At 25.9% G+C, this 16369-nt stretch overlaps 1 protein-coding gene across 3 annotated transcripts; it reads right to left on the bottom strand.

Annotated features, from left to right (window-relative positions):
- Positions 1-474: 474 nt before the first annotated feature.
- Positions 475-8575, bottom strand: LOC112598023 (signal peptide peptidase-like 3). Of its 3 annotated transcripts, XM_025344339.1 has the most exons (13): positions 8416-8574; positions 7725-8359; positions 3796-3847; positions 3632-3709; positions 3447-3550; positions 3047-3166; positions 2082-2160; positions 1910-2022; positions 1547-1698; positions 1316-1474; positions 1124-1239; positions 897-1041; positions 475-814 (listed from the first exon to the last, which is right to left on the bottom strand). In XM_025344339.1, exons 3-13 carry the CDS (start codon positions 3819-3821, stop codon positions 746-748), a joined length of 1161 nt encoding a protein of 386 aa, XP_025200124.1. In that variant the 5' UTR covers positions 3822-3847; positions 7725-8359; positions 8416-8574; the 3' UTR covers positions 475-745. The 3 variants fall into 3 exon arrangements, with proteins under 3 accessions (XP_025200124.1, XP_025200133.1, XP_025200116.1); XM_025344348.1 differs by having other exon boundaries at positions 3462-3550; positions 7725-8575; XM_025344331.1 differs by having other exon boundaries at positions 7725-8574.
- Positions 8576-16369: the final 7794 nt, after the last annotated feature.

Below are 16369 nucleotides of genomic sequence, written 5' to 3'. Positions count from 1 at the left end.
AAATCTCATATCTAACAATATTTTCTACATACATAGATTCCAAACAAAGATAATAGCTGCGTAAAATGTATAAATGCAACGCCTAAATGGTTATGCAATTTCAAATAAATATTATGATTAGGAATTCATTAAATTCAGTTTTTTCAATATTTTTCACATTAGAAAATAGTATAAAATAAAAAATAAAAATAAAAATAATGTTTGAAAAGCATCATTAAATACTATACTTCATGAAATATAATAAACATATCTCTGCATTTACTGTAAAATCAAAATGTGTATATTTTTCAATTTCAAGTATTGAATAGTTGGAACAGTAATAAGTAATTTATTTAAATGTTTTAATACTTGGCCACCTTTATCATCAAAAAATTAACAAGACAAGTCCATCCTAATAATAAGTTTATATAGTATGAACAAATTTAAATATATAAATATTATGTTATATTGTATAAATGATCAATATATCATGTATCATCATGTAAATGGAAACTTATAGAAATGGAATCAAAATAATCATCACAATCTTTCAATTGATAAAACGACAAATTATTGTTGGAGAAGAAATTTTTAAATGTATAACTTGGGATTTAGAAAACATAAGACCTATCATAGTATTTTTTTAAATCTTTTCAAGTAGAACGAGCAAACTGTATGCAGATCTATTACACAAAATAATTAAAAGAGAAAATTGTACAAAAATGATTCTAAAAATATACATTATAATAATAAATGCTACTACAGACTATACGTCCATATGTTTGGAAGGCTGCTGTATTATAAATGGTTCACTCCACATTCTTCTTAAATCACCCTAAAAATTATTTAAAAAATATTAATTAATTAATTATTATTTACCAAAAATAGTTTACTCTTAATAGGAGTATAAATATCACCTTTAAATAGGCCATGGTCAAAAGAGGTAATAGTGTAAATGGAACTAAATAGAGTAAAGCTGGTTGGGCTGCTTTAAAAATCTCTGAAGACACTGTAGCGGTAACTAGGCCCAAAAAGTACCCAATTAGCGAGCAATGGAAATAACTATACAGAACAAAAAAAATTAACAAGGTTATCTTATTGTTTTTCACAAAAATTACAATTTCATAATAAAATTGTTTCTTGCCTTATTCTGCCTAGATGTCTTGGAGGTGGAACACCAGTTTCTCCAAAATGTAGAAGCTGAGATTTCTTATATGCATCATACCGCATTACAAAGCACAGTAATAGACCAGGCATAACCTGCAATAGTTATCATTATTGATAAGATTTTTACCAGAATACTTGACAACAAATATAATATTAAAAAATAACTTACTATATCCCCAAGCCCAAGCATTGAAAACCGCCCATTATGAATACTGGGAAATACTAATTTTCCAGGAAGAGATAACCTTGGTGCTTCTTTGGCAACTCCGCCAATGTGTAACTTTCGGGCCACTACTCCGACAGGATTCTCTGCTGACCTTGTTGCCACCTATTTTAATATTATAAAATGAACACAATAAGTATTTCAGCAATTTTTAATAGTCACATAAGTAATGCTCACTTTGACCATAACATTGGTGTTAAATATGTATGACGAAAAAAACACCCAAAAAACATCATAGATCAAAAGACCAGTCAACAGAAGAGTGGACACTTTAAGACTAGGAAGTCGGACAAAGGCAATAAATGCTACACAGAGTCCCATTCCCATTGCTACAAAGATTAAACAATAATTTATTTAGTATTTATTACATTCAATAATCATTTTGAAAATATTTTACAAATGAATTAATATAAAAATAAGAATTTAATTTTTAATTTAAAAAAGGAAAAAACATATAATTTAATGTTATTAAAGGCTCTTGATTTTTGTTTCAAATTATTATCATTTATAGTTAATTATTGTATAGTATTAAGCACTTACCATCCATTAACAGCCAATGTCCAGTCAGCACCCAGATACAAACTATAAACAATGCCATTGAAAAAGACAGGAGCTCAGCAGTTGTGAAACGACCACATATACCAAAAGAGATCCTAAAAACAGTTATTTATAATGTAACAAAAAAAGAGTGTGTTTTGAAATGTAAATTTACTTATTTCCATCCGAGCAAGGATTAATAATGTACTGACACATGGGCAGCAGGAGAAATGCCAATGCAACGGTAGCAATAACTGTAATAAAAAATAAAGAAATAAATGTTTTAAATATGCTTTTCAATAACAGCCTAAAATAAGAAGTAATGAGATATTTGTAGTGTATAGTTGTATACTAATTTGCTATTTTTTTGTTCAAATGAAATGATAAAAATATATATTTTTGAGAATTGAAAGTAATCATTTGTTATACTTTTATTATACAAAAATTTAGATACAAGTTTTTGTGTTTTATTTTTCTTACAAGATATAATTTGATCATATTATGATATGATTAAGTTTTTAAATACAAAATTTAAAAATCTTAAGAAATCTACTTGCCATTAATGTCATTAAATTATAAATTTAATTTCTTTAAGTCGTACTAAATTAAATTGGATTAATGGGAATATAAAAAAACAACCATCATATACTAAGTAATTAAGGTAAACTTAAAGTAAAGAATTAAAAACCATAATCAAAATCCAATCACCTATATAAACTTTATAACAAATTCAAATCGGTTTTTAGAATTCTAATCATATCATTATTTAAATTGGTACATTAGAAAAAAAAGGTTTTTTCGTTCCTATATTATGTGTTGTGTGTGACAAAGAAATACAGTAAATCGATGTTTATCTCTTTAATACTAAGAAAACCTGATATATACAAATTGCAATTTAGTATGTACGAGGTATAACATAATCAAATAACACATGATTTACTTTCTATTTTTTATTTTAAATATATTATTATGATTAAAATGCTTTTAATAAGATAAATAGTAAGTTAAGTAATGATTTATAATTAAAAATTAGAAGATAGAAACATAAAATGATTACAAAAAGGATATAATATGAAGTGATACATTAAAATTGTGCAATTGAACATAGTATTTACTTAATACAAGAAAATATCAGCTTACTTGCAGTGCATATTGCAAATAGCATTTGCATGGAATCAAAGAAGAAAAACATAACTAACAATGATATTGAAGCTCCCAGAGGCAAACATAAAGCTTGCATAGTATCCAAAGTTTGGACATCTATAAAATAAATAAATAATCATTTATTAATCACGACTATATCTAACAATGATGTAATAATCAATTTTACAAAACAATACTATCAGTTTCTTTACATAGAGTCCAGAAAATTGTTCATAAAAAATTAAAACTATTTTATTCAAACAATAAAATGAAAAATAAAAAAATATTACCAATAACTAATTTTAACAAATACAATAGTTTATGAAATATTTTACATATTTTATGGACACTCAATGTTGTAAAATACTGATATGAAATTATTTTAAAGCATGTTAACCTTGTTTTCGCTTACTAATATCTGTTAAGCACACAGAGCTTCCATTGGAGCTCTTAGATTTTTCTTTTTCTCTTTCTCTGGCTTCCTGTTCCATATTTAAAGATCTGGAATATATAAAATTAAACAATAACAATAAATAATCATAAACAAAGTTTGGGATAAAAATATAGATGTAATGTATTAACCTGAAACTGCCATAAACAATCAACAGAATAGATATCAAAAATGTGGAGACCCGAGATGAATCCATTATTGTATATGCCCTGAAAAGAATTATTTAATTTGATTTTATTATATAAGTATTTATTTATTTATTTATGATAAAATGGTAAATAATATTATATCCTACCATTGGTAATCTACTTGGGAAGACATTTTAGAATTAGCAATGAAATCTTCTTCTGTAAATACAAATAAAATATTTAAAATATAAACGCATACATTTTATAATTATATGCAAAAAAAAAAAAATAACAATTTTCAAACTATGATCTGTGATAGGTACCCAAAGAAGCCCTGATTTAATTATATCATTAAGTTATTTACATTATGTTTATAATTTATATAATTTGTTCAGCAGATGAAATAAGAATGTTTTTGTTTTATAACTATTAGCTCACCACAATAACAAGTAAATATCTATTACTGTTAATACATTTATATTTTAGACCTACCTAATTTAGGTATCAAGTACTTATTAAAAGGTGTAAGTTATGTTTTTACATCTAGAAAGGTACAAATCAAAATTTGAGAATTACCGACTATCAAGTATTAATTATTAATAAACTAACAACATTAAAATATAGTCTCTTGTGTAAATTGCCCTTCTATAATTTGTGTTAAAAATATATAAATAGGTACCTGCTATACTATTCAACCTTAATTTTAATTAAATTAGTAATTTTAGTTTTTTGTAAAATGCTTAACTTATTATTTTATGATTTGATTTTTATTTAAAAGAAAACAAAAATAAGTTTAAAGAAATTTAATTTGAGTACAATAAGTATAATTTTTACTAAAAATGTTATTAAATATACGTAGATTTTTTTTTTATTGTAGAAAAATATCAGAACAAGACAGATAATGTAACATTGAAGCCCTACCTATTAACAAGAATATAAGCAATATAGGTAGTTTCTTGACAGTTTACATAACAAATCATAAAACAGGTATGGATATATGTATATATATATTTTTATTTCATATATTCATAAGTTAATAGAAAATGGAAACAGGAAAGCCTAATTAGATAATTTTAAGATTTTTAACATTTACATTTTTTTAATTGGATATTTTCAAATTCTACAAGAAAAATATAATATAAGTAAAATTTCATTTTTTTTTTTTTTTTATTAAAAATGAATAAGTATTCAAATTATAAATAATTTGCTAAAAATTTGAATAAATAAATATTATAATTTTGTACAACTGTATGTAATAATTAATATCAGCAATCGTAATCAAGGATTTAATCAATAGTAAGTTATTCTTTACTAAATGACTAAATTTAGTGTACATGTCAATTAGGTTAATGTTTATTTATAATAGAGTTCTTAAATCATCATAATTTATAAGCGCAATGTGATTAATGAAAAATACAGGTAAAATTATTACAAAAGATTGAAATATTATAAAACAAATTGTATTTAACTGTTTATTTTTATGAATACTTATTAACAATTAAAGAATATAAGCCATATGTACCAGTATAGTATATATATTGTATATTCATATTATCTCTAAAATAATAGTTATGAGAATAGTTACAATATACATGGATACACCATAAACGTACAATTAACAAGTAAATAATCTAATAAATTGTGTTTTATTAGATAAGTGTGTCAGTTCAACATTAGTTCTAAACATATTAAAACAATTTCAATAAAGTTTATTTTTTATTCGGTATTATATAACAAGTCTTCAACCAATGTAAAGAAATATGATAAATGATCATAAAATAATAGTTGAATAGTGAAGAAATTGTTTTATTAGGTACAAATAAAAACAGATACCTATAAGGTATTATCTAAGAAAAATGTATTAAATGTATATCAAAGGGCATGTAGGTACATATCAAAATGTGTTTTTTTTAAGTTATCTTGTTTTTATTATTAGTATTAAATATAATGAGTATTTAAATATTTAAGATTCTTTTAAAATTAAATAATTGTTTATTATAAATAAAAATAATAGATAGCCTATACTTAAATGATGTTTTCATTTTGTCATTAATAATTTAATGTATGACAATTGGCGGAAAAACAGTTCATTACATTAAAACTTTACGACAAAAATATTTATTTATTCAAATTAAAATTTTCAGTATTTTTATTTGTGTGTACCTATTAGATTAGAAAACAAATGTCTGTATAATCTGTTATTATAATCTTATAGCTAAAACTTATAATAATCAATTGTATGCAGTGCTACAGTGAATATCTTCCATATTTGTATTATTAAACTTAAGAAACACACCAAACGTACATAACTGGTGTTTATATAGTTAACCTAGTGGGGATGACAGCCAATAGGTTGTCACTAAACAAAAACTGGTCGCTGATGAGTATATTTTTTAAGTTAAATAGAGTATACAATCTTTTACTGTTCAGCACTTTGAGTAAAAATTATGATGATTTTATTTTTTCCTCTTCTATTTAATTAATTAATACTATTCGTACAAATACGAACAAAATATTCCTATCTATTGCAGTTGTACTGCTAGATAAATAAATATGTACCTATTAGAAAAAAAAATTGTAACCAAATAGTAAATAGAGATAATTGTGAAGGTATTAGGTATATACGAGGGTATATAGTTATTAAATACATTTTGATAACATTTGTAAAGAACATATTTATTTTTTTTAATATGTAATGTTTAATTAATTGATAGTTTTAGGTTTTGGCAACAATAGATAAAAACTAATTCAGATTGTAAAGACTGCTGTAGACATACTAAAATGAGAGTGGTGAATTATTTAAGATTAACTATTTCAAAATGTTTATAAATTATTATAACATTTTAAGTGTTTCAAATATAGCTAATCAAAAAATATGTAGGAACAAGAACTTTCAAATTTGGTACCAAATCAATTATTATTTTAATTTTGCATACTTAAAATGTAAGATGTTTAAATGATTGGTAGTATGGTTCTTAACAACATTATAATGTTTTAAGTTATTATTGTATACAATATCTACTAAGAAAATATAAATATAAATACCTAAATAAATGTAAGTATTAATTATGATGTTAAAGACAAAAATATTTAAATACCTACTTACAAGATACTTTAAATTAGGCTTAAGGTATAATTTATAGAAATATTACACAACGGTTAACAGATGAAGTACTTCACTTTTACAAATTTCCCTTTAATTCTCGTTTAACCAACAGCAAAGAGGAGGCTCTGTGTGAACAATATTACTTCTAAAGGCACTAAAGGTACCAACTTACCTACATATATATATTTTAAATATAATAGTTTCAAAAAAATAAATAAGCAACATAGAATTGAAGACTGGTTAAGAAATTAAATAGGTAGATTATTAATGATTTTCAGTAATAAGTAGGTACATTCAATAATTTTAAATTAACTTAATATCTAAAAGAAAAAATATTATAAAATCTACATATTTTTTCTATTGTAATTTTTATCCAGAGATAAAAAACTTATTTATTAATGAATGTAGACTTGATATAATTATCTTACCAGAAACATAATGTTTACTATCTTTTTCTTTTTAGTGGTGTAGTTGTGAATAAATAACCATAATTGGTAAGTAACTAAAAAATATAATAGAAAAAGAGACCAATTTACACGTCAATTATGCGAAAAACAATAATTGGGTTATTCAGTATTATATTTGGTATCCATGTTTATAAATGCGTTGAAAGAAAATATTTAAACATAGATAATAAAAAAGTAAAACAACATACATATTGTAATTTGTGATTATTTTATTTGTAATATTAAAACTTTAAATTCAAAAATAAAATTTATATTATTTGTACTTGACCGCCAAAACATTTGATAGACATTTCTAGTCTAACTTTATAGACTAACTATAGAAACTTTGGACAAGAGGAGTACCTAAGCGACTAGTGTCAAACTATCAAGACTTAAGAAAATGATAGAAAAAAGAAATTTTTTTTAAAAAGTGGAATTTCTGCTATTTACCAGTAATGCTTAGTATAGCAAATTTGTAGGCATAGCTGAATCCCGTCACTACCATACTACTATCGTTATTATTAATCAAACGCAAAACACTTACGCGCGAGGGATTTTATGATTGGGCTATATTATGATCGCGAAATGATCGATGTGATTTTCGGAGGTAAAGACGTCGTCAGTCGGCGTCTGCTGCTCATCGATTTCCATCCCGTCACAAGTCTTGGGCGGTGGTGAACGACTCCAGACTTTGAAAAATTATACACAAGACAAGGCGAACTGTCACAATCTCTTCTCGCTTCGTGCCACTAAACAATCCGACCGATGACACTCGGCACTCGGTATTCGCGTCCACCTGTCGTCACGACGAAGACTCGACGACGAAAAAGTCGCCCGAATACCGAATAACCGTTGTCGTACCGGTCATCGCGAGCGGAGACTATTTATTTGTTATATCCTTTATATTTTTGTGGTGACCGAATGAATCGTAACGCGAAGACCACAAGCGGGTTGTCGAAAAATATTTGCGTCACGAACCACCAACGAAACCGGACATCATAATGTATTATATTATATTCAACAAAACCTTCGCGGCATATTATTAAAATTAAATGTTATTAGCGAATAAATGGTCGGTCGGTCTTTTGTTGTTATTGTTCTAGCGAGAATCCGAACGGCGCGCGTGCGTGCAAAGATAAATTTGGAACGCGGCCGCGGACACCACGACTACCACTGCAGCTGAAACAATATAAAAAATGTAAAACGATTTAACTATAGTACGAAGTCGGACGTACGCAACTAGAGCGGAGAGTGGTAGTGATGACTGACGAGTGGTGGAAGTGTCGATGTTGGAAGAGTCGAAGAGTGGTGTCGATGAATGGCAAGTGGTGGAGGTAGTTTTACCGTGGTGGAATGGTTGTCGACCGCGGTAATGGTCCTGGCTGGCGGTGTGGAGTGGTAGACGGTAGTCGGTAGAGTCGAGATCGGCACTGTCCGTGACGGACTGCCCGGTGGTGGTGCGGGGGAGTCATAGAAGTGCGCGTGCGCGTGCGTTATAATGACGATGTTATCATAATATTATGGTGTATCGAATTAAGTTCGGGAATCCGGTCGTCGGCAGATGGCGTGTCCTACGTTGGCCGCGAAAACTGAATCCTTATACCCACCTAACTACTTATTATGAGTACACTTACTCATGAATAAGGCACAAAAGTTGATAAAAGAAAATTTTATTTAAAAACAAGGAAGTGCCTTCATTGGTAGATCTCTTCATTCAAGAATTTACTAAAGGCACTAAATACTTGAAACACTTATACTCATTGTAAAAATATTTTATAGATTATGTGATAACAAAAAAAAAAAAAAATGTAAAAATAGTTATTTTAAAATAAATGCTCAAGAGACGAGGATATTGAATAATGACATTTTGAGCGCTGAGAATGCGTAACCTTCATTTATGTAAAAGGGAAGAATTTGAACTTTGGTACTGGAATATGGTTTTTCGTTGATGGATGGTGGTGGTCTGAAAATTGGTAGGTGATGAGTAGAAGACTAAATACCTTCGGACGAAGATACGCGTTCACGAAGAGAGATACATAACGATTTGTAGAAACGAATAATTTGTTTTTTTTTCACCGGGTTTAGGAAACGATGACGAAAACATAGATCATAAATTGCGCTGGGAAATTTTCTGAGGCATATTGAAAACTATGGTTTCAGAGAGTCATTACTCATTAATAAAATTAAACGATAACGGACTGACATAATAAATGTCTGCGCTCGGTGAACGGTCACGCACAACTGAAAAAAGAAAATGTATATAGATAGATATTTATGTATGAATAAAACGTGTCAATGGATGGGGATTTCCCTCAGATTTTTCATGTTATTTTTGTTTTATAGTACATATCATTATTGTGCCCTGTTCTAGAGCACAGATTATATATTTTCTAATAAAAAAAAGAAGTTATTTGCATTAAATAATAAAATACGACAACATTTATGGTATAATAATTATATAGGTATATCAATATATTATGTATAAATATATATTTATTAAAATCTGTGTAGTTTAATAAGGAAAAAGTTATATGAGTATAAAGGACTTGTTGTCTTGAACGAAGGGAGTGTCCAGCGACACCTGCACTTTAATAATTATTTTTATAAAAATCTTGATTAATTCATTTCATTTGTAATTAAAAATACAACTGTTTTATCAAATGAATCATTTTAAAATTTATTTTAATTATAATAAGTTTTTGATAAATCATATACAAAAAAATTGGTGATTTATTCTTCTTTAAATTTGAGAAAACTATCTAAAATTTAAGAAAATATATATATCTTAAAATGTCAAAAAATGAAAACGAAAATTAGTTTAGGTTCGAATATTTTTGAACCAAATGTTTAAATAAAAAAGTGTTTAAGGCGTTCAAAAAAAAAAAAAAAAAAAATCAACATAAATAAATAATAATTAATATGATATTAAATGTACTTTATTTTCTATAAAACAAATTGATAATATATTCTAATTACACCGGCTGGGAAACACCCAATAATTTACTAATTTTTAAGTACAATTGTTTCCTATAATTAAATAATAAATAATCTTATTATTTTATTTTATTTTTTAATTTTTAGTTTACATTTATCCTTAAATTTTGTTATTATTGTTATTAATGATCAGAGTGCATGTTAAAATATTAACCAAATCCACGATAAAATAATTTTACCACTATTTAAATTTACAAATATGCCCAAGGTATATTGATATTGGAGCGTATACGGTATACAGTAATATTCGAAGTATACTCATAACAATATTTATAAAGAAATACGTATAAACGAAAACAAATATAAATTTTATAAGTAGTATATGATGAATGGTCTATGAGTATATTATATTATTATTTGTTTTAAATTTTATGGTAACCTATGAGTTGTAACCTACCACCCCACCTTACAACTTGAGTATATAATACAATATTATAATCATAAATGTTGTGTAATTAGATGTCCCACTAAAAATATTTACTGAAAATAAAAATAAATTTTAGAGTACACAACAAAAGTATGGTTTTGAATAATTTTCTAACTCAGCGAAAAGAAATTTTTGGAGATCCATTTTAGGAAAATGTAACGTACACTCAAAATGCGATTTACAAATACTATAGTCTTATATAACATAATATAATATGTATAGTATATACTTCTGCCAAATACTTTGAAATGATTCGCCACCCCTACTCTGTACTCATACGTTTTTAGCATATATGTTTATATACATTTCTATACCAATATATAATATATTATATCATATACAATGGTACTTGTAGTTATAATATATATACCTATAAGTAGATCACTATATAACCAGTAGAAAGTAGAAGGGTAATTGTATAAAATAAAAAAATATATGAACAAGAAATTGAAATTGAGAGTGCAGGGTGAGATGTATAATACATGAAATCGTTCTATCGAAAATATTTTATATATGTAAATATGCAGCGCGCATAACATATATTCAATATTATATATATATAATATATATATATGCAGGACGATTTATTAAGAATGATCTTCCTTTTATTACTTAAATAGATAATGTTTTTATTAAAAAATTATTTTTTCTTTTTAAATATACTTAAAGCTTACAGAATATTTTCAAAAACTTAGAATTTTTATACCATTGAAAGAATTTCCTATATAATACAATACCCCTGTATACAAAATTATTTTTTCAAATGAAAACCTAACCTTTTTTCTAAAAATGATTAAAACATGATTATTTTGAAACTTTAGATGTAGATATATAAATCGAAATTCAAACGATTAATTTTTGAGTTGATATAAGTATTTATTAAGAATAATGAGGTCCATGATAATAGATTTAGAATATTTTGGGGGTGGTTATGATAATATGAATTAAATGAAATATTGAGCATCATTTTTAAAAATTGACTGAGTATAGAATAAGTGCTAAAACCTAGAACTACAAAATATTACATTTGTTTCATTTTTTTTATTAAAAACCATTATTATAAAGATTATGTGTCTATGTTGCTATTATCCACGATTAATATAAATTTACAATGCCATTTTTGAAATTAAAAAAAAAAAAATTATAGTAAAAATATATTGTTTTTATTTTTTTTTTTTTAATGAAGGGTATTAACTATTAAGATATTCCTAAGAATTAAGATGATACAAACTTCTCAAATAGTATAAACAAATCGTAATATGTTTGAAAATAATATGGTCTTTAGGTTAACTTAAAAAAAAGTATTCAAAAATCGGATTTCGAATAAATATAATACCTACCGATTAAAAATAGGAAGCACGGTTGAGAAATCATTCTGTATTTCTGTACCTATGCTATGACATGTTTAAACATACCGAAATTTTCTTTCCTTTTAGGATTTTTTCATAGACACGAACTCATCAGTCCTCATAAAAATATAATATGAATAATATGATGACTATAATTATTTGTGTGTATACAATCTATGGGGAGGAATTTATCCCCTTGATCCCCCCTCGTAAATACGTCACTGTAATACCTATACATTTCATCGTGTAAAAACTTTAAACATATCATTAATAACTCACAACGCGTGCGCGGTGTCTATCAGGCGGCATTATTGCCAGAAGTATATCACACAAAATGTATGTACGTGTGTTTTATTATATGAATCTGAACAATATAACCTTTACATGCCGATGCCGGTTACATTGTATATTTATATCATTACAAATAGAATTTTAATTCGTGCGATGGTGGTCATTCTACCATAAAGGCAGTCCATGTGTATATGGTATAATGTATTAATATTATTACACGTGCTTGTTTGTAAGCGATGAATAAAAATAAAATAAAAAAATTACAACGTGCAGATATAACAGGTGGGTATTATTTTATGGGTGTATTATAATATGTGATATATGCGAATAATTTTTTCAATTATAAATTATAATAGTGAGTAGGTATCTATATTGCAGACTTACACAATGAACGCATATAATATGTGTTGAGTTTGCTTCTCAAAAATATATGTATACCCAGTACCCACACAGTGGTTGCCATTGCAGTGTACTTATAGTAATACAAATTTTATTTTACAATGATTCAGGCGTGTACCCATAAAAAATTTTAGGACTACATCACTGTACAATGTATTAATTTCAGTCCAGTGGTCGAAGAGGTTCAAAATAAATGGGAGGACATTAACATTTCGTTAATATTCAATACATGCTAACGTCATAACGGACGTCTATGTCTCTGGCACTGCCCATTTGAAATTTTGAATTCAAACTTGGGGCATCCGTTTGTACTACGCCTGTGCTGATTTGTGCTGCAAATCCCTTCGTTTGTGTTCGTTTCTACAGTCTTAATGAGTTAAAAAGTTAAAGTTCAATTACTTTTAACTACTTATATGATTCATTTTTTTTTCAAAATAATTTTAAACTTATCGATTTAAATTTGTTTTCCATGATTTGCAGTTACTTATCAGCTAATTCAATGTATAATATTCCCATTATAAATCCTATAGATATATTTTAAATTTAATTCATTCCGTAAAAATTATTGTTTAAAAAATAAAATTTAATGAATAATTAAAAATATTATTTATGAATTATAACAAATTTTGTATTATGATGTATTGTAAATACTAAATCACAGAAAATTATAGAATTTCGAGGTGCTGAGTACTTAAAAATGAATGTAATACAAATTTATACAATATAGTTATCCTAGTTTAGTTACAGTAACCAGAAAATCTTAGAGTACAACATTTTTTATAAACATTTTTAGTTAAAATGTAAACAAGATTAGATGTTTAAACGAAAAATAACAAATAATGATTTTAGTTATTTAATTGAGATTTTAAAATATATTTATGGATACAACTTTGAAACTTTTAACGTGCATCATTATATTTTGTACACATAATAATAACATTTTTTATTATAATGTTTTAGACTAAAACTAATTTCCTACCGTATTACTAATATAAAAAATTAAAATAAATTACTTTAATATAATAATACTATAAAATATATTTAGTAATAAAAGTTGACAGTCCATCTCCGCTCAAAATTGTTTTTCATACAATACAATGGTTTGTTTATTGAATTTAAATTTAACATAAATACTACTTATGTAATTACACTACAATGACTTATCCGATGACCAAGTACACTCGACACTTGCTGTACAGCAGATCATTTTCCCTGCTCCCCCCATTTTGTTAGATTAAAATATTTAAATTGAAAATGAAAGAAAATATTTAAAAATCAGACGATGAAATAAAATGTAGATTCATAGTATCAATGTTTTTTTTTTTTTTAAAGAGAGGTATAAATATTTTTGAATTATTCCTGAAGGTACAAGAAATTTAAATGTGTATACGGATTTGGTGATATAAATTGCTTATAATATGTATTATATTAATATTTGGTTCAAAGCCGACAATAAAAATCCCTTAATACGCAGTATCACCGAGTGATGGAAATATTTTGCCAACCCTGCAACTGCATAAATGTATGATATACCATAATAATATTATGTGGTTATTATAATATTGTTTTCTGTCATATTGACTGCGGTTTATTATAATATTATACGCAGTATACCTACATATATAATATCATTATGAGTGCAAGTTCAGACTACAATGTCTTGCCAATTTTTTTTTTAATAATATCGTCGTATAGACAAGTATATTTTGATTATATTTTTGAAGCGTGAATGTACCACAATATTAAATTAAATTTTTTTTAGAAATTCGCAATAAAAGTTTATGAAATGAATACGTAATGTGGTGTTTGCTAACCAACGTAACTATAATCTAAATATGCATTGCATAAAGAACGTTTGTTTTTACAAACCGTTAACCGGTTGGCATAGCTGTCTGTATAAAAATGTATGCGTTAAACAATAATAATACATTTTATTTAATTGGCTATAAATCATTTTTATATATAAAAAAAACAATATTAGCTATAAATTTTAAAATTGAATTCAAGCGACACCTCAACTGTAGCTAATTTTATGATAATATATAAACTGCTATGAAATTAAAAATAAATTATTCACAGACAATCTTCAAAAAAATGTAAGAATTATATTTGCATTATCTGCTTACATGTATATATAGGATAATTCACCATGCATGCTCATTCCAATATTTCCTTTCCTAGTGAATTCATTAAAAATCAGATTTTTAGAATTGTTAATTATTCTTGATGAGTGATGACTATAATATTATTCTCAATAATTTAGATTTTTTATATTCACATAACTATATATTTAAAACTCATTATCACATAATAAGCCTTTTTATTTTAGTAGGTATACTTGAAATTAAATAGGCAACTCAATAACTACTTATTTGAATTTCTCTTTAGACGTATCGACATTTTAAAAAAGTGATCAGCTAATTACTAATTTCAAAATGAGAAAAATTTGTACTTGTTTAAGAAAAAGTAATTTCTATTGCTACAGTACATTACTTAAATGATATAAAAAGTCTAATTATTGTTTAAAAATATAGTTATTTAATTGATATACTTTTAGAAATTCCAAAAGTTCATAGTTTGATTGAATTTATTATTAAAGAAAATATTTGGCCATGGGATGAGCTTGATGAATTACTGTGTATATGTTTACATATGAATAACTTCATCGTAAATTGTATGAATAGAACTATTTATAATCAATGGTAATATGATCGGCGCAACCGTGGCCTATATACCGTCACACAAATAATATTAAAACATATAATTGTGTTATACCTATGTAGTTGTGACCAGCTATAGATCCGGAATCAGCTCCGATTGTAATAGTCGTCAACGATCTAGTTTGAGTTTCCCCCTCCGTTTTAACTGATTTAAATTTAACTCGATATTAATTACGTTTGTAAATTTCGCGAACACTAACAACAATACGAGAGGGATTATGATAATCTGCTGTAGTAATAATCGAATCGCTGTAATATTATAAAGGTAGTACTGTAGTATAGGTTGTGGGTACCTATATTGGCTATATTCTTCATAATATTATATATTTTGCCTTTTAATTTTTAAAGGATGCGATATCAAGTTATTGTTCAATGAAATTAATCAGCTGTAACAGTTGTTTTATTCGTAAAAAAAAAAACAATCTGTTTTTAATCGTGAATGAATTGTATATTATTCGATATTATATCACAATGAAACCAAAAATAATGTGGAAATATAATTAAAGTAGGTATATGGATTAATATAAAAATAATAAGACGTTCACATAAAAATTAGATGTGTTATTTCCGATGGCATATACATCTCGTATTAAGGATTTAAGTCCATAAAATAGTTTGGTAAAAATGTGTGCTTACAAATAATTAATTAATGTTAATAGATAAATATTGATTATTAAAATTTTTAAATCATCAAAGATACTAGCATTTAAAATATCTTTTAAATCCATTATCATGAACGTTTTATTTTTAGGACACTAAGTTAAAAAAAATCAAACTATTTGTTTGAATTTTGTTAGGATAACAATTTAAAAAAAAGTCATATAATAAACAATTTTTAGAAAAAAAAGTGTCTTTTTTTAAAAAGAAAAAAATAAGCTGATATTGCCACAGGATATTCATCCAATACTAAAATAACCATCATTGAATTGTAAAAATAATATGTAAAAGCTTATACTATAAAATATTTGTTTTGAATTTTGGAGCTATATTTTTAGTTAGCAAGTCCAAT

The sequence above is a fragment of the Melanaphis sacchari genome, unplaced genomic scaffold, assembly GCF_002803265.2.
Source record: "Melanaphis sacchari strain LSU unplaced genomic scaffold, SCAv2.0 Contig0_pilon_pilon, whole genome shotgun sequence".
NCBI lineage: Eukaryota > Metazoa > Arthropoda > Insecta > Hemiptera > Aphididae > Melanaphis > Melanaphis sacchari.
Note: the sequence above shows the minus strand (reverse complement) of the source record. Positions and strands in the feature narration are given on the sequence as shown.